Source organism: Argopecten irradians, chromosome 2, assembly GCF_041381155.1.
Source record: "Argopecten irradians isolate NY chromosome 2, Ai_NY, whole genome shotgun sequence".
In the NCBI taxonomy this organism is placed as follows: Eukaryota; Metazoa; Mollusca; class Bivalvia; order Pectinida; family Pectinidae; genus Argopecten; species Argopecten irradians.
In genome coordinates, this window is record NC_091135.1 from 18061199 (window position 1) to 18086649 (window position 25451).

At 34.3% G+C, this 25451-nt stretch overlaps 1 protein-coding gene across 1 annotated transcript in view; it reads left to right on the plus strand.

Annotated features, from left to right (window-relative positions):
- Nucleotides 1-4151: 4151 nt before the first annotated feature.
- The window catches only part of LOC138316476 (multiple epidermal growth factor-like domains protein 6), a 29560-nt gene continuing 8260 nt past the window's right edge, over nt 4152-25451 (plus strand). The window contains exons 1-32 of the mRNA XM_069258169.1: nt 4152-4215; nt 5841-6200; nt 6532-6636; nt 7154-7258; nt 7738-7835; nt 8116-8289; nt 8954-9059; nt 9161-9268; nt 9359-9463; nt 9720-9824; nt 10261-10365; nt 10522-10623; nt 10817-10921; nt 12749-12850; nt 13064-13122; nt 13328-13429; nt 14021-14122; nt 14425-14566; nt 14911-15012; nt 15636-15737; nt 15955-16056; nt 17777-17878; nt 18512-18613; nt 18893-18994; nt 19347-19448; nt 19893-19994; nt 23367-23602; nt 23763-23877; nt 24288-24389; nt 24666-24767; nt 24985-25086; nt 25206-25307. Coding sequence (XP_069114270.1) covers nt 4152-4215; nt 5841-6200; nt 6532-6636; nt 7154-7258; nt 7738-7835; nt 8116-8289; nt 8954-9059; nt 9161-9268; nt 9359-9463; nt 9720-9824; nt 10261-10365; nt 10522-10623; nt 10817-10921; nt 12749-12850; nt 13064-13122; nt 13328-13429; nt 14021-14122; nt 14425-14566; nt 14911-15012; nt 15636-15737; nt 15955-16056; nt 17777-17878; nt 18512-18613; nt 18893-18994; nt 19347-19448; nt 19893-19994; nt 23367-23602; nt 23763-23877; nt 24288-24389; nt 24666-24767; nt 24985-25086; nt 25206-25307 — 3724 coding nt within the window. The remainder of the gene's footprint in view (nt 4216-5840; nt 6201-6531; nt 6637-7153; nt 7259-7737; nt 7836-8115; nt 8290-8953; nt 9060-9160; nt 9269-9358; nt 9464-9719; nt 9825-10260; nt 10366-10521; nt 10624-10816; nt 10922-12748; nt 12851-13063; nt 13123-13327; nt 13430-14020; nt 14123-14424; nt 14567-14910; nt 15013-15635; nt 15738-15954; nt 16057-17776; nt 17879-18511; nt 18614-18892; nt 18995-19346; nt 19449-19892; nt 19995-23366; nt 23603-23762; nt 23878-24287; nt 24390-24665; nt 24768-24984; nt 25087-25205; nt 25308-25451) is intronic.

Genomic DNA, 25451 nt, shown 5'->3' on the forward strand with positions numbered 1-25451 from the left:
AAAGTTTGGTGGTTGAATAAGATGAAAGTTTAGGAAAGTTAAATGCATATCCTTATGAACATCTTGGTCATTTTTTTCTCAGATAAATGTAGAGACGCTCTGAACGGCAAGTGCGCTCTTCAGGTTGAATATGGTATGTAGTTATGACATAACATCGTTTACTCACATGCCAACGATGCACATTTTGTATGCATGTGACTGAACAGGATGTTATTCTTTTTCTTTTTTTTTCATCAAGGATGTTTGATTGCCGAACTGGTTATGCAAGTGCAGATCTCATTAGTTTATACAGAATTAAGTTGTTTGGTCTAATGATAAAGTTAATGATGAGTTTTGATTATTGACCGGTACTATTCTGTCACCAATAGGTAGGGCGTTAAAATTATTTTTGCAGTTCCAATAGTGCATGCGTAAAAGGCGACTAAAGGCTGGAGGGATTGCAAAATTTGTGCATGTTCTGATTTCATAGCGTAGCATAATTATATTATTTTCATTTCATCTTCTGTATCTTTAATCTTTTAATTGAAGAAAGTCATCTACCAACAGTACTATGGGTATGATGCAAGGAAACCCCTTGTATTCACCTTTATTTTATACCCATTTATGATGGCATGTACTTCTAGTTTAACCACAAATTGATTTTTTAATATTATACAGGATAACAGGTTTTTTCCTCACACACGGAGGTGGAGAATATGACTGCAGCAAGCAAAATAATTTCTCTACTTTTTTGTTTCTTTTATTTTCTTTCACTTATATGAATTTATCTTTATTATTGCATAACTTGTCTAAAACTCAAATAGACGGATCTACGAACTTTACGTCACAAACACACATACATACCTAAAATACGCATCTCTATCAACATACATCCTCTAACGGGCGCTATTCTATTTATCTGCCACCCAAATTGCATTTATATCTCCAATAAATGCATTCTCACAATCCTTTAAATGTTAATTAAAAAATATATCACCAAGGTATGTCATTTAAATTTGTGATATAAACAAGGGATTTCATTTCTCCTTTGCTTTTTTATTAACTTTACTAGAGGCTAAAATATGCAAAAAACACTTTTTTAACGTAAGGAAATAGTCTTCGTCCTTACTAGCTTTATTTTTCCTATTATCAATATTTCCCTAGACACTGCCTCACGAATGCCCTTCAGTTAACCACTTGTCCGAAACGGACGACTGGTCTACCCGTTGTCAGGGTGGGGTTTATTGCTTGGTGTCTTCTGCTGCATAGCCCTGCAAGCAGGGCGTTAGAATTGCACCTGTTGCCCCTATTGCATAATCGTAAAAGGTGAATAAATTTAGGATCTTATCTTTTCTCTTCCTAACTGACTTTATATTTCCTAATGCCTCCTTTGGCACCGCCTTACTTTTAGCCTTGAATTGAGCGTTCGCCCCTGTGATGAAGGCTTTGGGTTCTGTCCCCTGGCCGAGACACACCAAAGTCTATAATAATGGAAATGTCTGCTCCTGCTTAGCGCTCAGAATGACGGGATTGGAACGACTGGTTCGCCCGTTGTCAGTATAATGTAACCGGATGGGATATGATGCTTAGTGTCTTCGGCGGCATGCTTCATTGATACATGTATAGCACTATAAAAAGGGCAACAGTTCCACTATACAAGAAGACACAACACGAACATACAGCAGTCTCCCAAAACACGCACGTCACATGACAATTTGGATGTAAAACTAGAGTTAAATAGGCTAGAAATACTTACTTTCTACCTTCTGATTTTAGTTTTTGTACACATGAGTACACGCTACATGTATATTTAGGCACCATTCTCGTTTTCCAGGGGAAATAGTTATGCTTGGGAAAATACGGAGGTCATTTAAATGTAAAAATTACCTGTACAAAAGTATATATAATTTATTGGCACAAAATATAAATATATATAAAGGAGAATTCGTCTGAAGACGCCTATGAAGACAGTAAGGCCTAGCGACGTGTTTTCCTTGTTTTGTACATGCCTTCGCAAGTTACTTTGGGTTTTCTTGTTTTTTTTTGTTGTTTTTTTTCTATATGAACATATATATATTGCTTATCTCCATATGATAACATTATTAAGATAAATATTTGTCAAATGTTTGGGCTTTTTCATGCAGGTGAGAATCAACGTAATGCTTAACAAATTGCAAAATATTATGAATGTTGGTCCATAATTGCAGAAAATTTGCAGAGCACTACTCCGGTAAACGAGTACACTTCAAAGTTTTTTCCAGTCTTGAAGTTTTGAATTTCAGCACTTTTATAATGAAGAAGTTTATGTTTGCTGTTTAAGCGGCTTTTAATGTCATAATGACATTTTTATAGATTCAGAATTTTAACCTTCATATATTTGAGATATTAACTTATATTTATTTCTGTAGGCAAAGGTCGAAGTAAAACGTGTGTGTTTTTATAATAATTTCTGTAGGCAAAGGTCGAAGTAAAACGTGTGTGTTCTTAGCTCAAATTTAATTGTTTTAACTCGCTCATGAGATCAATTTAACTCCTAATAAACCAATTTACTAGACCAATTTCAATGAAACTTCAACTACTGGAACCATGCGTAGAAATGCAAAAAACTTTATTTCCGGTTTTTTATTTCATGAAGACTAGGTCACCTTTTTCAGGTAAAATGTAAAATGTCCATTAACTCCTTAGTCTTTTTGATTGATTTTTTTTAAATCTGTAATGTAAAATATTGTCTGATTAGGCTGAAAAGTGTTATTTAGCTGTTGGAATGGATAAATGCAATTATTATAGATTTTAATTGATTGCCATTCTCACGACAACAAAATGTAACATCATTGGTTTAAGTATCTTTGGTGAGACTGTATGGTCCTATTTTCGAATAGAGTATGTTATGTTGATGGTATGGTCTCAAATATGGCCATAAGCATCACTATATGAAATAATGTATAGATTTTGATTTTTAAAGAAATAAAATACCTTTTCTCATATCCGCAAATATCATGCGAGTTGAGTAAATTGGAAAAAAATATTTACGTATGCAGTATTTTTTATGAGAGAGTGGATTACAATTTTTGCAATCGATTAAGTGAGGCACATTCCATGAGCCAATATACTTGTCTTGAATCCTCCTGCCTTTGAGAGGTATCTAAATGTATACATGTTTACAGGAAAATGTCCAGTTTACTTCATACAAACGTTATTTCATTCATCCATATTTATTAACATCAATACATCCTTCATTTTACGATTGTAACAGTTTAAATAGAAATAAAATACGGCTTATAAAAACCCGTCTCCATGTCCATTTTTAAAACAAAGCTCACGCTGAAAACATGGTAAGTTGTTGCATGTGGAATCAATTTCCTCCTTTGTGAGGACACACAAGTGCAATATTTTATGACATACAATGTATGAATAAGAATTGATTTTGAGTCAAAACAAAACAGTTTATTTTGTAACAAATCCTTAAATTTACGTTTCGATACAATCTCTTTTCACGGTTTCAGAATGTCTTCACGAAAAAAAAATGATTGCTTACTTTCTGAGATTTTCTGATGTAATTGTTGTCAATTTTCTTTAAAAACGCTCCGAGGAAACTTTCAAATCTAGGAAATCATTTCAATTTATTCGATATTCGCAGTTTTTGGTATTATACATCCAGAAATGCTCTTGATATGAAACCAAATGATTTCTTTTAAAATATAGCTTTATTATTATTAGGACAGAAAACTGCTGACGTGTATTTTCTTAACGCATTTCTATGGTGGTCTCAAATCAAAACCAAATCGTCTTGAGTTCTGTTTACTAAACAAAACGGTTTCAGTGAGTATCGGTTAATTCAGTTGCAGATTGTATTATTCATCTCAGGCGTATTACCACGACACAGATTACTCCATCTGGCCCACTTCAAGGCAAATTAAGCCGATTGGATATGTTCGGTATATTGTAAGGTCATTTGTAAATTTTCCTGCAGCAAAGTTAGAATTTAGTGAACTAATCGTTTTATTTAGTCGATGGACGTCATACCTAAACAGCTGACGAGGACAAATTCTTGTACCATCCTATGCCACATGTCGCTAGCCGTGTTCCACGATTGGCCAGAGCAATTTGTGATTCTTGTATAAAAAGAGAGACTCTCCATCTAAAAATCGAGTTGGCTCCAAAGTTTATCAGACATGGCCATCCTTCAAATATCACAAGGCCTCGGCCTTTTGGTGTGCTTGTTGATCGCCACATCATGTAAGTACTATCACTACCTCATTACCTGTACATTTTAGGTGAATTTCATTTCGGATATTTTCAGGTCAGTTCTGCAGATATCTTTGCTTTTGTACTTAATTTGTAAATCATTCATATAGATCAAGTTTTCTCATATTTGATAAAAAAAGTTTTAAAACCTTGTTTTGAAAAAAATAACTGCATACATGGTATTGTTTATATTGCCGAAATCTTTCACGATTTTAATTAATTGTTTTCAAAAATACTAATTTGGTGAAGGACTCTGTAGATAAAAAAACCCCATATCTTACAGTATATTACAGTATATGTATTATTTCCAATTTTCTTGATACCGACAAACATCATCATTAAGTAGATCAAATTTTATTATCAGAATTGACTTGGCATAAACTCATCGACCTGATCAAATTACATCAGTGACCTTAATTGTCCTGAATGCTCTAAATTTTACCAGTTAAATGTATTTAATGTCACCCTATGCCGTTTATAATTCAAATACAAATGTAGTTTAGCCTTGATCTTAATTTAGGTTTTGCGCGCGCTATAAGCCTTGCTAACGAGTATTTCCCTTAATAGTATTGCACAAAATAAGTAGATGTTTCAATTACAACAATATTAAGTAGATACAGAGGTTTTATCACGAATTTAGTTCATTGATGATACTTCACAAGAGGTTCTCTTTCATTGGGTTTAGTTCGACTTTTGCTTCAGTAATATTTCGCGTTCTATAGATGTTTCACACAATGCCATAATTTTCTCTTTGTGCTTTATCAGCTTGTTATTCACGTTCAATATGCTTATTTGAAAATGATTCTGTAGTACATGTCTCTAAATCCGTAATTATTGTGTCGTCGATGGAGATAGTTTTACCATATTCGCAGCTCATCAATCGAACTTAAAACTGAAAGTTCACAAAGTATCATAAATATGGTCCAAAACGTACATATTGTTTACATAGTATTAGTCGACCAAACGTCATACATACAATTTTCACCATACATTCTTATCTGTGGAAGACAGAAATATTTCAATACGATGTTTTAGCATACATGGAATGTGTGATATAACAGACATACCATTTTAGGACACCTGACCATAAGTCATGGTCACCTCTTGCGATAGTCTTTTGTTTGTCGTCGTCCATCGTGAATTAACATTTCCTTGTGAACGCGATAACTTGAATAAATATAAACCTAGTTTAATGAATCTTTGTTTGTGGCTAAACTGGAAGGATATCGGACGTTTGCGAAAATCAGCTTGATTCGACTAATAATTAGTTTTGGACTTTGTGAACGAGATACTTGAGTAAATATCAACGGAGCTCTATAAATTTGTGTTTGTAGACTGAAATTGGAAAAATCTCGAAAGAGGAACCAGATTGAAAATCTGCGTGATTCAACGTTAACTTACGGAGTTATTGCCCTTTGCACTAATAATTTTTATAGTACCTTGTGAACACGATAACTTGTGCAAAATATAAAACGAGCTTGATGAAACTTTGTATGTGGACTATCATTGGAAAGATCTCGGACGAGTTTGAAAATCAGCTTGATTCGACTCTAATTTAATTGCACAGTTATTGTCATTATTATATTTATAATGGGCCTCTTGTTGCTTTTATACAGACGGATCAAATGATTACGGTGGCGGCGGAGGTTCATATGGCGGAGGCAGTCATGGTGGAGACCACGTTCAACCTGTTGGTGGTCATGTTGATTCTTCATATGGCCACGTTGAACAACCTTCATATGGCCACGTTGAACAACCTTCATATGGCCACGTTGAACAACCTACATATGGCCACGTTGGACAGCCCTATGGTGGAGTCCATGTTGATGCCCATTATGGCGGTGGCGCTGTCGATTACGGACACGTTGGCGGTTCCGGAGGAGACAAAACCCATTGCTGTGAAAATGCTGACCTCATCAACGGACGATGTGTCTGTAAAGAAAATTATAAAGGAAAAAGCACACATCCATGCGTCAGTAAGTTTTGTTTTTCTCGAACTTGAATAAATGCTGTTAGGCATTATTTAATTTGGGGTAAATAAAGAATATATACCTAATAAATTCAACTGTATGATACCTTACCTGAAGGAGTGGATTGTACAGTGGGGATAGTTTCTTCACCGAGTATTGATGCGTCTTGCCATATTTTTTATAAAATGCCGAATTGCCTGTATCCTTACGAAAAATATTTTGTTCTCAATGTGTAGAGATGTAAATGATAAGGAAGTATTAAGTAGAACTGTAGTCCTAAGCGTAACATTACATTATATCTTACATTGAACAGTAATATAGTTCGTTCTTCAATCAGAGCCATGCTGGGATAAGTGCGGAAGTAACGCACTCTGTAACGTGGAGACATTTGAATGCTACTGTAAGAACGGCTTCATCGGTGACCCGTACAAAGGATGCGAAGGTAAGTGAAAGTCTTTAATCATTTTGTTACAAATTAAAACGTATTATAAATATAAGACACACATTGTGATAATGTTTGCCATTCGACAGTTACTTTTATATCGGAATTGACAACTGTCCCGTACATTTTTGTATAACGTCTTCTTAACTTTATTATCGCACCTCGGAGCGAAATGTCTCCAAATGATTGGCGGAGAGTCGTCACGTGGTGACCCCTTATCACTTTATAGGTACTTTATACAGTAGATATTTGAAAATTCTGGAAAGAAATATATAAATAAATATGTAGCATAGGTCATTTTTAAAGTGGCGATTGTTTGTTATCATCTGCCAGCATGATTTAAGTTTGATTTCAGATTCGTGACCAAACAAATAGGAAACAAAGAATTAATGAATCAAATAAATGGTCCTCGATGGTCGGCTACCCCCTCGCCCCCTATACATCTTACTGACCATCTGTGCCTTTATAGGGGGTCAGTAACTGACTATATAACTAATAATATAATGTCAATCTTCAGTGCCCTGTGGTGGTAAATGTGGCTCGGGCGCTTACTGTGACACCACCGCCAATGAATGTCGCTGTAATGATGGTCTGATAGGAGATGCTAAAGACAGATGTTATGGTCAGTATATCCTATTATCTAAAATGTGTCTTGATGTTTTATAGTTTGATGTTAGCATTCCTTTAAACAGCAGACTCGTCTTATTTTCGTTTATAATTGTTCTTTCCATGTAAAGGATAAATGTTATTAGCGGTTCTTTACGTTGTTGTTTTTCGAAATATGGTCACGAACGGAACTGATTGAACAATTTATCAAAGTTAATCCAATATTCCACTTCAATAATGAAAAATGTGATAGTTAAAATACGTCAGTTACAAACAGAAACTAAATATGAAAAATACTCTGAAAGGTCGTTAATTCATACTTCACGTTGCTTAATGCAATAATAATTGATTTATTACAGAACCAAGTGTGGTCGCTTTCGCTCAAAGTACCGATTCAGTAAAAGAAAGCAGCGGGTCGATAAAAATTAAAGTGGTCAGGACACAGGGAAAAATTCGGATCCGTCACTGTTTCCTACACCATTAATGCGGGCTCAGCCAACAGTCCAGATGATTACGTAAACACCCCAGGCACTGTGACCTTCCCTAATGGAGATACTGTGGAATACATCACCATCCAAATCGTCAACGATGAGGTATTACTCCATGTCTTCTAGAGTAAAAACATACAAGATATATTATTTTATTTAGCAATTAACATCATGTCGTTTATTACTGTCCAATCAGTAGTCTCTAATGTGGTTTTGCTGTGTACAGTAATAACTTGCAGCCACAAGATATGTTTTCAAGATCCACTCGTATATCATATTTCTCATATTATGGAATTCCAATGTGATTGCATAAAAGTGATTTCAATGAGAGGTACTGAATCATAAATTACATGACATGGAAACCATAACATTTAAAATATTTCAGAGAGCTGAACCTGACGAGACCTTTTCTGTCACATTGTCCAATCCGAGTACCGGATCGTCTGTTGGCTCCCCTAGCACTATCACTGTGACCATCATTAATGATGACAGTAAGTGTTCAGACATGTATCGTATATACGGATTGACCTTTCTCTTTTACGCCAATATAAAAGATGGAGTTTGAGTACATTTGTAGCTCTTGTACGTTTAATAATGGTCAGTTGGAAGTTTACCCTAAAATGTCCTCATTCGTTTCTATCTGGAAACTATAAATTCTGATATGAATGTAGTTAACATCATAACGACACGTGGGGTTCATTAATGCACTCCTCAGAAGCATTCAGAAGAGATTAGATAATTGCGATAGTTAGAACACAACTTAGGAGCGAAAAGTAATTATTTCAAATATAGTTTTGTCAATTTCATGCATATTATAACAGGAGTGGAAATTATGCTAATTACTAACCAAAATATATTTTAGGAAGATATTCTACAACAATGTGAGTGGACATTAAACCAACTACTAATCTGTTAATGGAGACAGTACACTCAGAATTGTGTGTTATATTTCTACCACATAGAAAACTAATTCTATATATATATCGTTTCATCAGCCAATTAGATGGAACGTTAAGCACGTCATTGTCTTTCAACCTTAATGGCCTGGTATTGTTATATTTTAGGCCAATGAAATTGCTCGTTACATGCAACATTTGATTATAATGATTGAATATGTTTCCATCTACACACAAAAATGATACAAAATACGGTAGAGTTGTCAATAATTGTTCATGTATTGTATCTGTTATTGATATTAATTTTGACTTAATATTGACCTTTAGAACCATGTGGAGGAAAATGGTAAAGACAATGCTTACTGTAGAGAATCGGACAACCAGTGTGTATGTAACGCTGGATATATCGGAGATCCAACAAAGGGCTGCAAAAGTAAGTCAGGTTTTGTATTAGGAATTCGTCATTAATCGATTTCTGTTTTACAATGTCTTATTAAAAGCGATTACATGTGTCTGAATATAATTTTCTTGTAGGACCTTGTGACGATAAATGTAAGCAGAACTCGTATTGCAGTCCTACTGACAACAAATGTTACTGCAAAAAGGGATTCATCGGCAATCCTTACAAGGAGGGATGTGATGGTACGTTGTAATTATCTACGCGATGAGTCTTGTTTTTATACATACTGATTTCGGCCACCTTATGAATACTATTTTGTCAATATTTTGTAGTTCCATGTGGAGGAAAATGTGTGGCAAACGCCTATTGTAGAGAAAGGGGCAATAAGTGTTATTGTAAAGACGGATATGTCGGAGACGGATACATAAAATGTGCTCGTAAGTATATGTCAATAATGTAGATAAACGACATGTTATTTTTCATTTTCTTACCAAAAAGAATATCATATTATTACGAAAGAATATTTAGCTCCAAAGAAAAATATCACCATGTTTGCTTTTTCAAAACACACCGATTTCAGATTTTTATCATATTTAATAAGCTAATTGTCGTTTAAGATAAAACATATTGGTACATTTGATTTAATACTGCCACAGTTCATGTCGTTATTATATGGTATGAACATATTTTCAGTACCTTGCAACAACCTATGTAGAGCAAACGCCTTCTGTAACAAGAAAGATGACAAGTGCTACTGTAACAAAGGATACGTTGGAAACCCATTAGTCGGCTGTGAACGTAAGTTTGGTTAAAAATATTCCATTTACGAAAGATTCAAGCATTTATGATCGTAAATCTCATAGTCACCATTAAATTTGTGATAGGTATTAATCTGTAAATCAAAGGTACGCTATCTACTAAATAAAAACCATCTTAGCGAAGACAAATATTTCGTCTTTGAAAACATATTGATAGTATCATCGAAGTGATGATGAAGTTCATGTAGATTATTAATTGTAAGCCTGTATTTTTTGGCTTTATTGAATAAGCAACCAGTATAAAGTTGATTGGAATTTAGTTTTATAATCATTTTAAACAGGATCGTTTCAAGACTAACACGAAAACATGATCACAACATCTAAAATTGTGTTTTCATGTTAAAGCAGAAAAACTATTATATTACTTAACCTATATTCTGTGTAACGTAACAATTAATGAGCTTTGATTACAATAGGTCCTTGTGGAGGACCATGCGGTAACGGTGCTTATTGTGATTCTGACACAAACCAGTGTACATGCAAGAAGGGATTGGTTGGTGATCCGAAGGTCAGATGTGCCAGTAAGTACGCAAACATGTTCATTAAAAGATACGTGTTGTAGTAACCATTAATGTTAAATTTATAACTACAATTTCACCGTGAACATTATTCAGACTGGCTTTTCTTTATTGTGACATCATGAAATTTAATTATACTAAATGTTGTTTATTTTACAGAGCCATGTGATAATAAATGTAAGAAGAACGCTTTCTGCAATAACAACAACGAATGCGAGTGTAATGAAGGATATGTCGGAAATCCACTGAAAGGATGTGAACGTAAGTCATAAATTTACTACTTAAATGTATATCCCATTTCAAAATATTTAAATGCCTTGCTTTTTCGATGTTATATTATACAATTAATATGTATAAAAATTGTGGAAATTTTATAATGACCATGTAAGAGAAACTTTTGTGGTTGAAGAGTACATGCCGATTGAATAAAATGGTACGTGATTTATATATTTAGTTCCGTGTGGAGGAAAATGTAAAGACAATGCCTACTGTGACACCAACACCAACACCTGCAAGTGCAAACAGGGATACATTGGCGAACCATTGAAAAACTGTTACCGTAAGTTGGCTGTGAATATATCAATTTTACAAAAGACCTTTTATAAACAACTGATTGACTAAAAATTATTGATAATTTTCCATTTGCCAATTAAATTCTTATCAAGCATATGTTCCGTCGGTATTTTGCAGTTCCAAGTGTGTTCGAGTTTGTACGACCAACCTACAGCGTTTCAGAAAGTGACGGTTCAGTTACTATTGAAATTAAAAGATCCCAGGGAACAGATGGAACCTACCAAGTGTTCTATGAGGCAAAAGATGGATCAGCTTCCTCTCCAGGAGACTATAGTAACGGCCAAGGAAGTGTCACATTTAAAACTGGCGAGCAAATCGAAAAATTCAACATCAAAATCGTTAACGATAGGGTAAGTTCCATTATGTTTGTTCATAAGTGAAAACTCAAGTCAGACCTATACATGATACTTATCTTAATAAGGAAGCTATAACTTTTTGTATGTTGTTACCCATTTCATTCACGTAAAAGTTTCTATCCTCTCTTTGACACTATAACGTATCAAGTGGATTCTGTTCTTATGTCGAGACAAACTAGAGGTTAGCTAGAGTAGTATTTAAGCGTGTAGCAAACAAGGAAAAGAAAGCTCTATTGCAAAAGGAAGGTAACAGGATAGACTGCGTTGATCATCGGTGACCAGTAGCTCAGCGATAAAGCATTCGTCCAGAGTCCCAGGTTCGAATCCCGGTTTTGCCATTATATATTCTCCTGTTACAACATCGTAGCAAACAAGGACAGTTCTTCATATGGTTGTCATTGTAAATAATAAGATACCACACGAAGGTATCTGTGTAATGAGATAGACGGTGGTCTCCACTATTATACATATGCCTGAAACAAGGACACATGGATACCACATCAGGTTCACGGACTTTCATGGTTAATTGACCGTGATAGGACTGGTAAGTTTAATGGGTGGCCTGGTTACGTTTAACGTCATATTAACAGACTGTGTCATTTAAAGATGCTCCATCGCCGACAGAGTATAAATGATATTATCATTTGAACAATAATTGGTGTTAAATCATTTATATATATATATATATGTCTGATTAACACAAAAATAATATAAAATACTTTATTTTGTCTTTGTTGCATGCGCAATCAGTACGTCATTCCATATAGGATATCGTACTGCGGAATTTGTTCGGGATGCAATTGAATATTTTTTCATATTTTAACTTGAAGTAAAATTAAAAGCTCAAATTTTTCAATGGTGGTAATGGTGTAAAGTAAGTAACTACTGTAACTGAAGAAAAATACTAAATCGACAGGGGCGAGCCCTCAACTCAAGACCAAAAGTGAGGCGGTGTCAATGAAAGTTTAGGAAGAGGGAAGCCAGAAAAGGAAAGAGAAAATACAATATTCCAAATTTAATTGCCTTTTAGTGAAGCAGAAGGCATGTTTCTTACGCTATACATGCAGAAAGACAGTAACTCAATTATAACCTATTTTTTTTTCGTTATATAGGACCATGAGAATACAGAGTCCTTCTTCGTGGATTTAACGTCAGTCAGCTCAGGAGGTCGACGTGGATCATTACTCAGAGTGACCGTCACCATTAACGACAATGATGGTAAAATATGTTTAGTATCATTTTGCAAAACATTTCAGTCTTAATCGAAACGAAATTCTAGAATAGACAATTTAATTTGACATCTTAACTCATTGGCAACATACTTTTAAGTTACCAAGCAAGCATTTGCATGTACAAGTGAACATCATGCATATGTAATTTTTCTTTATTTTAGTTATATGATCGGAGTCATATTGACTATGTTCCATTATATCAATATTCCTTTTTAAATTTAACAGAGCCATGTGGTGGACCTTGTGGAGAGAACGCCCATTGTAATATGGTTACACAAAATTGTGAATGTGATACAGGTTTCCTCAGTATCCGCGGAAAATGCACTCGTACGTAATATGACCGATCAGGAAAAAATATAATCGAAAATAATGCTATCAAATCTTATTGTTTGTCGCCACAAGATCTTTATAGACTCAATTTAAAAACTAGCTATGAAGAAAATTGACGATATAAATTAAACAGAAAGAATGTTAATATCTATCAAATATCTTTGTGAAATACCCGTCTTGACAACAATCTTCTTATTGCTTTTCTTGCAGCACCTTGTGGAGGACCATGTGGACCAAATGAGCGATGTGATGCTCAATCAAACAAATGCGTATGTCTTTCTGGATACATTATATTCAGGGGCGAATGTACACGTAAGTAAAAAAGGAATATCAATATATTTGTGTGTAATTCCATATTGTAGAGAAGGTATCCCATTATGCTCAATGGTCTGAATATAATAGACCAATATTTATTCTCTATCGAAATTTAATTTGTATTTATCGTTTTATATCGAAGTATATGTTATATAATAGGTCCTTGTGGAGGACCCTGCGGACCCAATGAACGCTGTGATTCTAAATCTAACAAGTGTGTTTGCGAATCAGGATACATTGTATTTAATGGCGCATGTGTCTGTAAGTAATTTCCTTCAATTACAAACTTTTAAAGTTAAGCATTTTCATTTTTAATTACATTGTACATGCATATTTTGCTGATGTTTTCAATTACTTTAATAGTTTAAGCTATATCGGTTCATGTTCATAAGCTGGATGTAATTTGTATTTACCTTGATTGTATCATTATGAATCAGTCATGGTTCATTATCAATTTGAATTTTATTACTTGTTTGCTTCAATATATATATATATTAAATATGGAGCCCTGCAGGTAAGGCATTAATATTGTTATTACATTATAGTAAAAAACGACTAAATTTAGGATCTTCTCTTTTCTTTCATCTTAACTTACTTTTTTCTTCCTATCGTCTCCCTTGACATCACCTCACTTTTGGCCTTTGGTTGAGTTCCACTATACAAGATGACACAACACGAATATACCACAGTCTTCCAAAATGTACACCTCGCACACATTCACGCAACACACCGCATACATGGGAGGCCGTCCTTACATGACCCTGGCTGTTAATAGGACGTTAATTAATCAAACAAACAAACAAGTTTCAAATATGGTGCATTTATAAAACAATAAAACATTCATTTACACAGTGCCCTGTGGAGGTCATTGTCCACCAAATTCTGAATGTAATACGAGAACAAACCAATGTGAATGCAACAAAGGATACATTAGATTTGGCGGAGCTTGTGTTGGTGAGCGTTTCTACTTTCATAACCACAATCTTAATGTGCCACAAATTTCACTTAATTCTTAGCATTATCGATGACCGATGGTTTGTCTACGATTTTGTAATTGTAACTTCATAATATTTTTGTTGTAAAAATAACAATCATTTTGAAAATATTTTCACTCACCGGGGATGCAATTCTATTCATTGTCAAGTTTCTTTCCATCATATTAACCATCAAAGGCATGTGTGATATCAGCCATTTGTCATAAACAAGTAATTCAGGTATGTTTAAACCTGATGAACTTAACCAACGTTATTTTGCAGTTCCACATGATCATTCAGACATACATCTATTCCATTGTAGTGCCATGCGGAGGAGCGTGCGGAAACAATGCCTATTGTGATGAAAGCATTAACAAGTGTGTTTGTAAAAAGGGATACGTAGTCTACGGAGGAGGATGTGTTTGTGAGTTCTATCAACCCTTTCGTCAAACATACTCAAAGTTAAATAAAATTCAATAATTAGCAAAAGTTTCAGCTACCATTTCATAAAGAGTACTGCGACGTTATTTCGTTAACATTTTTGAAAGAAATGGTGTATTTCACCCAGGCTATGTCCATTAGGTTTACATCAGTGGTTATCACATCCATATTTTACTTCATAGATTAGCACAATGGTACAGCTACGTTCTTTTACCTCAGAAATAGGCGTAATTTATCTCTTTTATTTATTTAGTTTAGTTAAAGTGGCGTTTGAGTAGATTATTTTGATTGGTGATTTAAATTGATACCACTTGCTTCTATTTACAGTGCCATGCGGAGGACCATGCGGAAACAATGCCTATTGTGATAGTAACATTAACAAGTGCGTATGTAAACCTGGATACTATGTCTTCAAGGGATCGTGTGTCCGTGAGTATTACACACTCTATTCATTTCAAAACATTATTTAGAACAGGACACTGTACGTAACCAACATTCTTTCGCGGGCGATTTTAGCAATCAAATTAGGTGAGTTCGAGAAAGTTTATCTCCGCAAACTTATTTCTTCTGTAATTCTGGTACAATTAAATTAAAAGATATCTTGATGCGATTTTAAATCCGCGAAACTTGATTTATACAAAAGCATTTTGAAATTGAAATTGCGAAATTTATTAGCCGTGTGAAAGAGAGGTGGTATACCATAGTATAATCAGGACGGATCATATCGGCTTAATTTCGTAATATTATCGTAATATCTTAGAAAGGTCCGATTGAGTTTATGATTCTACACAATACACATATGAAACCATCTATCGCGCTATCAATATGCTTTCACTGAAACAGGTTTAATAATGTCCTCATGAACAGTTGCATGGTAACATTATGTTTGGATTCGTCCTGTGTTTAAGTTAGAAATAATACATAATGTATATCGATTTTTTCCAAATATTTCCGCAACTTGTAAAAATGCGTCCAGTCCATGCGATGATGTCCATTATGCATGCAATGCACCAATGTGTATTGCTTAATAATATCTTTGTCTAATATATCAGTTCCATGCGGGGGACCATGTGGACCCAACTCGAACTGTGACAAGAGCATCAACAAATGTGTATGTGACACAGGATACTATTTTTACAATAGAGCATGCGTCGGTAAGTATATTATACACTTACCCTTCTATATTGCCAGTAAGCATAAGTATTTAAAACATTTCTCATCTAATAAAAGTTTATTTTGTCGACTTACATGTAATTACCTATGTTGCGAATTCGAAAGAAACAAGTGAAAATACGACTCTTTTATGTAAAAGAAGATATACAATGCGATTTAATTATAGTCGTTAACTCATAATAACATATTATTCCATAGTACCATGCGGTGGACCATGTGGACAAAATGCCGAATGCGACAAATCTAGAAACCAGTGTGTCTGTAACACGGGATTTGTTCTGTTCCAAGGGACATGTACTGGTATGTATGGTTTTGTTTTCCATAAAATTAAAAATATTGAATCAATTTGGTTTATACACAAATTTAATTGTGTATGGTTTGTCTTCACCTTCCTAACAATTCGAAACAATCTTTTATGCTAATGACAAGACAACATATATTTAACATGAAATGATATTATTATTTTTGCCCAGAACCAAGCACGGTACAATTCGTCGTTTCAACCTACTCTGTCAGTGAAAGTGCTGGAAGCGTCACTCTTCAAGTCTCAAGAACCGGGGGAACTAGCACCTCAGTGACAGTAAACTGGTCAACCAATCCAGTAACTGCTTCTCCCGGCACTGACTTTACACCAACATCTGGATCATTTGTGTTCTCAAATGGCATGTCCCAGACCACATTCAGTGTTCAGATTCAAAATGATCAGGTAACATTAATCAAATCATAATATCTATTTCACTGCAAATAATGTCCTTCTCAAATGATTCGGGATTTGTTTTTGTTTTTAACATTATTGGTCCCCTACCGGTGAACCTGTAGGGGACTAAAGTCTTTGTCTCCGTCTATTCTACTGTCTGTCCGGATTTGGTTTCCAGAATATACCTTGAGAACGAATTGATAGATTTTAATCATACTTCAGACAATAGTAGCATATGAGAAAATACAGCTTGGGAATGAATTTGGGGTAAAAAAAAGTCAACTACAAAGGTCACTGTTACTACAAATAAGAGTTTCATAAATTTTAGTTTCCGGACGATAACTTGAGCAAACATCAGAATATCAAAAAATTTCATACAATGATAGCATAACTAAGCAATAATAATAACTTTCCATAGATAAGAAAATGTAATTGACGGCAGAGGACATGTACTTCTTGCAACACGTAATGTAAGCTTGTATTTAATCATTGCATTCGTGACATCCACCTGGATATTGGGAATAATCATATTTGTTAAATAATCGGAATTACGGGCCTCTATCACTCCACTGACTTACCATACTTCTTATGCTCAGTCGACAGAGCCGTAGTTTTTCACACTGTTAACTTGGGATCTGTTTATTTTCAGGACACTCGATAGGAATGTGTATTCTCCCTGTTCTTCTATATAGTTACTTCACGGCAATTGCTTTCTAATAAAACTAAGTCTTACCTTTTAGTACTTAACCCGAAAATAAAGACAGCATTATATATTCAAAGATGAAAATATATATCGTAGATGGTTAATAAGCGACGTGGCTCTTCAACAAATGTTCTATACAGACAGACAGGGTTACGAAGTTTCCTTCAATCGATCCGATGTATATTCATTTTTGCGAATGCAAATAGTTCATTATTGACACATTTCAGCAATCATAACTCTTAAGTTTCATATTGAACTTGATTGGTGGGTTTTGTACATTTCAATACAACTTTACTCTTATGATGGATTGTTCAATACTCAATACTGATGGACGAATAATCAAATTTGCATTTAAACTTTTAGACATTTGAGCCAAGTGAGCGATTCTCTGTAACCTTGAGCATACAGTCATCCATCGTCACCATTGGAAACCCAAGCACTGCTATGGTTACTATTACGAATGACGACGGTACGTATACATAAATCACACAGATACTCTTAAAAGAAGAACATATTCCATCTTTATGACAGCAATTAATCATAAGCAACACTCTAAAATTTGTTTTTTATTATTGTTTTTTACTATTGTATAATCCAAATATTCTTGATTCCCTGAACAGCACCATGCGGTGGACCATGTGGACCTAATGCCCGCTGTGACATGAACTCACAGAAATGTGTCTGTCTCTCTGGATACTATGTGTTCCACGGAGTCTGCACACGTATGTAGTCAATTAATCTTAGAATTATCCACGGTTAAACTTCTCTGTATAGAGAGAACATAAGGGTTAATTAGATAAAGCACGATGATATTTAGGTATTTTGTGGTGAAGTAGAGGTGCCATTGACATGTAATCTACTGCTTCACACTATACATTTATATTAAAGAGTAAAATTGTGCATTAAATTCGTCTTATGAAATTGAGGTCCTCAATGCTAGATATTCCTTTATGTAAACAATACTGAAATGTCAATGTTTTCTTAAAACAGTACAAAGAAAACCTACTTTTGAAATATGTTGTACGGAAAAATCAAATCACCTGATGGGTACTTCACATCTTTGCCTGACTTTGAGGTTGTTGATACACAGTTTTTGAATGGGGATGAGGCCAACAAATCATAAGTTGCCCGAAAACCCAGTCGATAACTGTTTTGCTATACCCATTGACTCAAAACAATGCATTGACGTCACGATTTGTATGTGTGACGTCACTCCGGTCCAACAGCACATTTTGATAGTCGAGTTTAACAGTTCTTTGGACCGCTCGACTGAATAGTTCATTTATTGGTGTTTGTGTCAATAGAGTTTATATAGAAACTAATTTATAAGGGTATAACAACATCCAATGTTTTAGTGCCATGCGGAGGATCGTGTCCAGCAAACTCTTATTGTGACCAAAATATCAACAAATGTGTCTGTAAAAGCGGCTACTACTTCTACAGTGGAGGTTGTGTGTGTAAGTAAACACACTATATATCATTGCATCATTGTAATTTAAATTTTGAAGATTTTGTCGACTTTTTTGTTGTTGAATTTACAACACTGCGTATTAAAGACTAGTTGTTCCGTTTCAAATATGATCACCGCAATTGCTATGCTGGCCGAGCGGCTTACATTAAGATAAGAATTAGTGTGGAATTTTCCTTCAAAAGATTGATGTGTAAATATTTTTTGTTTAGTCTTTGTTCATTGCTACGTTATTGTTAAACGCGAATCCTGGTTGACCATGTTTCAGTGCCATGCGGAGGAAATTGTCCCGCTAACTCCTACTGTAACAAGGGAACTAACCAATGTGTATGTGACACGGGATATTTCCGTTATAACGACGCATGTGTCTGTAAGTTTATTCATTGGCCAAACATCATCAAACGATCGTAACGATCCTACTATTGTTTTGTTTGTAATTAAGGTCATATGTTGAGACAATGTAACATTAAATTTACCAGGCGATTTACCTTATACGTACTCTCTTATTGAACAAAGATTGTTGTTTTTCTCTCAAATTTTGGTAAATTGAGAGAAATCTTGTTATCACGAATGATGTTATAAAAAAATCCCTCGATATCATATCTGTTTGATAAGCTCTTAAATTAATATAGTTTATCATATTTGTTATAAAAATCCATATATTGGGCAACCTTTTACAGTTGTTTTACACTTTCTTTTAATGATATGACTTTACAATACAGTGCCATGCGGAGGTCCATGCAAGGCAAACGCACGATGTGACAGGAGCATTAACAAGTGTGTTTGTAACCCAGGCTATCTTCTATATAATGGAGGATGTGTCGGTATGTGTACGCGAAAATCACAGCATTAGCTTGTTTAATGCCGTATTACGTATATATTGTTAAAGAAATCTACCTTTTAAAACTTCTTTTTTTAAAGAAACATGATTGGATGTACGACTTCATTGTTTTTAAAACAAAACATGTGTTACCACATCAAAATCGATGTCCTATTTGACGTCACATTAACGTTTCATAGTTGTATGGCAGGACAAATGATTCATTCTATATTTAGACCCTGGAAATCTAATTATTTCAACATAGTATAAATGGTATATATATATATATATTCTAGGAAAATCTCCATTGACCACTCTGTATATAATTAAACCAAATGCATATGTCATGTTTGTATCACAAATTTGAAAAGTGACGTTGAAATACTTAATACAGACCTGTATAAACATAGTAAATACCATATATTAATGAAAATTGTTCATATGTCAGTGCCATGCGGCGGACCATGTGAACGCAATGCCAACTGTGACAAATCCAGGAACCAGTGTGTCTGTAACACCGGATACGTTTTGTACCAAAGGGCTTGTACTCGTAAGTGTTGATTTGTTTTGGCATAACGTCTTAATATTTATCAATTTTTGTCGAATCCAAAAGCAAAGATCAATGTACCATTTACTTGTGTTTATCATCTTAATATTCAAACCTAGAATTATATCGGTATGACATGATAAGCCGCTGCAACAACAAATTCCATTGCTTCATCTTAAAACTGCTGAAACTGAATACTGCAAGGCAGTAGAGAGACCGCAGAACCAAATGATTTCGCTATATACGATATATTAACGTTTGCCACGGTCCAGGTTGAATGGAGTTTTCAAGTCTGGTCACCTGTCACTAATTTTGAAGAATGGCATCTCGATTACCTGTGAATAAAAAGAAATTAAGATCTACCATCTTGCTAAACTTTTATGTGGAGGGTGCCATCTTATGTTGAATTCTGCACCAAAAATTGACCAAAATTTTCATGAAATTCCAATATTGATTACCTCCCCCTGTCAGACACACACTTGACAGAATTTTGAAATTTCTTTAAATATTTTACATCTACATGTATTGCCTAACCCACACATACATTTGAAACTGATGCGTCCTGAATACCCAATCAGCAGGCTCCGAAACATTCACCTCTCCATGAAATCTTGTGCATAAAAGGGGATTTCCAGGAATATATTTTTGGTTTGATTCTTCGGTTCCTATAGCATTTTACATATTTTTCAAATTTACCATTTTCGTAAAGCTACATGTCCATAAGGTCTGATTCAAAAATAGAAGTTTGCTCACTGCATGGGTTGGTATGGTAGTGCAAGCTGTGTATTCGTATCGACGATGGGGATTCCTGTAAGAAAACTTATGAGAATTGAAACAGTTTAAAAATGAAAATTTAAATATTTCAATGAAATTTGAACCTAGACTTTTGACTTTTACTTATAACTATAGAATAATTAGTGTACTACAGGGAAATATGAACAACTTAATTAAACTTAAAGGTCAGGGGGAGATAACTCATATTCTTAACCCCACCCCCATTTTTGGAATTTCTAGCAAAAAATATCCAGAACTGAAAATTTAAGCAAAGCAAAGTTCCAGTACTGGCTCAATACTATAGATATATAACTTAGTAAACAAAACAATATCATAAAGAAATGATTATAACATATTATGTCATAATATATTTGATATAACACAGAGAAATTATGGTGCAGCTAATAAAATATGGATACAAGATAGCCCCAAAAATTTCATATTTGCCCTGATTTTCTGAATGAGATGATTTAAGATTACAAATGTATACCAATTGTTTTAAAAGATGGAATTAATAACCTTTGAAGGATTCCAAGGACATGATAAAATCAAATCTAGAGCAAGCAACATTTGAACCCGAAAAACTGGACAGAACTAAAGAATCGTGGCTATTATAAAGAAAATGATTTTGAAAAAATAGAATAAAACTTATCCTTCACTCACATATTGATGTATACTAGTCAAATACAAGATCTGGAAGTGAAAGAATTACACAATTCACCTCTTAATTTGCACCATCTGACCATCAATGGAAGGGAGATAAGTCGAATTTCACTCGACTATCCATCTCGAAGAAATTAATAACACTGATAATTGAACCAAAGAGGTATATTAGAGAAATTTATAGAGAAAAAAGACAAATTCTACTCACAAATAAATACTCATGTCATTTATGGAAAGGTTACTTTTATTTTCATGAAATGAGTTAACTCCCCTCGGCGCCGTCTTCATGTCAGGAATAAGCTGTTAAACTGGTCGGCCCAAAAGGTACCATGTTCAAAGCTCGGCTGAAACAGAAGAAATGAATTAATGAATAAATAAATATTTAAATGACTAAAATGAATGAGTTAAAGTAGCTGATTAATGAACACAAAAACAGAAAGTGTTTTATATAGATCGATTAGGTTTCATGGCCATGCCTAAAGCCTAATATTAAACATCTTCTGTATAATCACTTTCTAAGATATTGGTTCATGTGCTAAGCTATATTAACAACATATGTGTAACGTGATTTTTTTAACTAAATCCCCCAATTTGCAGTGACGTTATCAAGACAGAAAGACCTCCGTATTTAAAATAACTACCAAATATGTATGAAATACAAGCAAAATACCTTCAACACTCAATTTCCAGTCAAAACATGCAGATTGGGTTCAGTCAAATGGTGTCCAGGGACGCTGAATGACGAAAACGTCATATCCGGTTGTCATCCTATAGAACCACAGAACCAAATTATTTCGCTATATACGATATATTAACGTTTGCCACTGTCCAGGTTAAATGGAGTTTTCAAGTCTGGTCACCAGTCATTTATTTTGAAGAATGGCATCTCGCTTACCTGTGAATAAAAAGAAATTAAGATCTACCATCTTGCTAAATTTGAGTACTCTGCTCTGCAAATTTTCTGCATTAAGTAACCAAAATTCATGATATTTCATATTTTTTACAGCATTGTACTGCAATTACCACAATTCAAACATGTGAACAAAAACTCAAATCAGACGATGTTTTGAAAAATAATGTCGTAGGTACATGTAATTCTCCCCGATTAATACAGTTTAACATATTATATCTTAATAATCACAGAAAAAATATTTGGAAAATATGATATTCATATGCAAATATAATGAAATTGATTACTATCAGATGTTCAATGCCAATTGTGAAATTCCTTTGAGATGCATTATTACGTCACATATAAAAATCGTCCGTTTGGCAAAGATACATCAGTAAAAACTAGCGTGTTAAAAAAGATATGATATTATAATATGAATTGGAAATATAATGAAAATTAACTAATTACGAATTACTTAGTACCAGAATAATGTTCAATAGTAGAATGCTTAATTCATGGGAAATTGATCGACTGAGACGTGGTTGTTTACAATTTTAACATGACAATGGCGGACTAAAAAATCAATTAACCAATTAATCTTCGTCTGAAACCCCATACCGACCGCGAAACAAGTTAATACTACAGGAAAAAAAATGCATCATGAAAAAACTATTTCTATTTGAGAACTGAAAAAATATCAAGTAATGATTCTTATGATATGAACAGGTTGGTGACATGGTTATCGCTTGTTTATTTGGCGACCTGTCAATACCGGAAGTCAGCAGATGCGCACGCACCAACCGGAGATGGGTCCAACACGCACCTATTTGAATAAAGCCACTTGACTCAGCCATGAACGGCTTTAAAATTTTGAAATTATTAGTTTTATTAGATCAAAGGGAAAGCTATACTGTCAGACATATAAATGTATATACATAACTGACGGTAACTATAATCTTAATTCTAATATATATGCGTGTGTTTTAACTGCAAAAATGAAAGTGAATAGAATATTATAACTAATATTTGTGCGTGTGTTTTTCAAGGACCAAGTGTAGTGCAGTTTGTTAGACCCAGCTACGTGGTCAATGAAAGAGAAGGAAGAGTAACCATTGAGGTAACCCGAACCGGAGGAACCAGCAGTCAATTTTCGGTGTTCTGGAAGGCCAATCCGATATCCGCCTCTCCCGGAAGTGACTTCGGACCACCACTTATCGGACAATTTGTCTTCTCAAGCAACCAGGCTCAAACAACATTTACTATCCAAATTAGAAATGACCAAGTAAGTTTAATTAGTATCATGACTATATGTTGGTGGTATGTTTCAATGAGATTTAATAACATATTCATATATTTGCTAAAATTAGAACCGTTATACGTGATTATTCAAATTTTCTTTCACATGAAGATTTACTATGAAATCTATTTATGTAATTGAATAGGTGTTCGAGCAACCTGAGAAATTCGCAGTCACCCTGAGTATAAATCCTTCATTATCAGCTATCGCCAGTGTGGGAAATCCTAGCGTGACAACAGTAACAATCACGAATGACGATCGTACGTATGATATGTAGTATACATTCATTCAGTATCATCTTTTTTCATATCCACAGTATAGACAAATACAGGTTCATCAATTCATGCGCGAAAGTTGATATTGAAGTGATATTTGACATGAACATATATAAGGAGGACATTCTTAATATAAATGAAACTTTTGATTGCGTGCCTTCATATACCGTAAATATCTTTCTGATACTCATGTATGTCAAACGATATAACATTTTGAACGTGTAACGTGAATTATGGGACATCCTATATTTATATATAGAACGAGGACATCAGTTGCAAGTCACCCTACACTATCCACTATTTTTGTGTTTTCATTATATAATTGATATACATGATTATATCCGGAATGAAATAATATAATAAATGTTACTTATTGTCATTATATTAAACTTCAGCACCATGCGGTGGACCATGCGGAGTAAATGCTCGCTGTGATATGACTTCTCAGAGATGCGTCTGTAACTCAGGATATTTTGTTTTCAATGGAGTTTGTTCAAGTAGGTATCATAATGTTACGAGGCTTTGAACATATTGTAAAAATGGCATGCAACTCATAACCATCCTATGTATTCATGGATAGATCACCTGATACATTTAAAACATACGTGAAACAAATACTTATTACATCAAAAGTAGTAAAAGAAAGAAAAAATATATTTCCACTTATCACGACTTTTCTATTCTTTATCTCGGCTTTGTCAGTGTTAAACGCTGTTATGTTTATTACGTCTTAACTAAAACGATACCTTAACATCGTCTACTATGCATTGTAGTACCATGCGACGGTCCATGTCCTGCTAACGCTTACTGCAACAGACCAACCAACAAGTGTGTCTGTAATAAGGGATACGTCACATATCACGGAGCATGCGTTTGTAAGCTTTTTATATGCATCTGTTTTTAGATAGCCAGCTATATTGCCAGGATTATATTTACATTATATCACGAAATAATGAAATGATCGTTCAAATTCAATCTCACTTGATTTAAAATTTAATTAATCAACATTTGCATATTCCCCACATAGGAATTCAATACAATTTCGTTGCAAAATGATGACCTTTTCATTTGTTTCATTTGCTAAATAAACAGTGCCATGCGGAGGACCATGTGGAGCCAACGCACGATGTGACATGAGCATTAACAAATGTGTGTGTAACACAGGATACTACCTGTACCACGGATCATGTGTCGGTATGTAATAGTAATCTATTTATAACAATCCTATTTTTGCTTTATCAAGAAATCATGTTTGTTGATACACACAAGAATGGATACAATTATTACCGTTTTGTTTTACTTAAAATTAACAGAGCCATGCGGAGGACCATGTGGACCCAACTCACAATGTGACAGGAACATTAACAAATGTGTCTGTAACACAGGATACTACCTGTACAACGGAGCATGTGTCAGTAAGTATGTTGCCATGGGCGATATCGCCGCCATCTTATCATAGAGAATGACTTATCATTATGTATTGATTTCTTCTGTTTTCATTGAGTTGATGTTTAATGTGTCTGTAACTCAATTAACTACTTATATTGCGGAGGATGTGT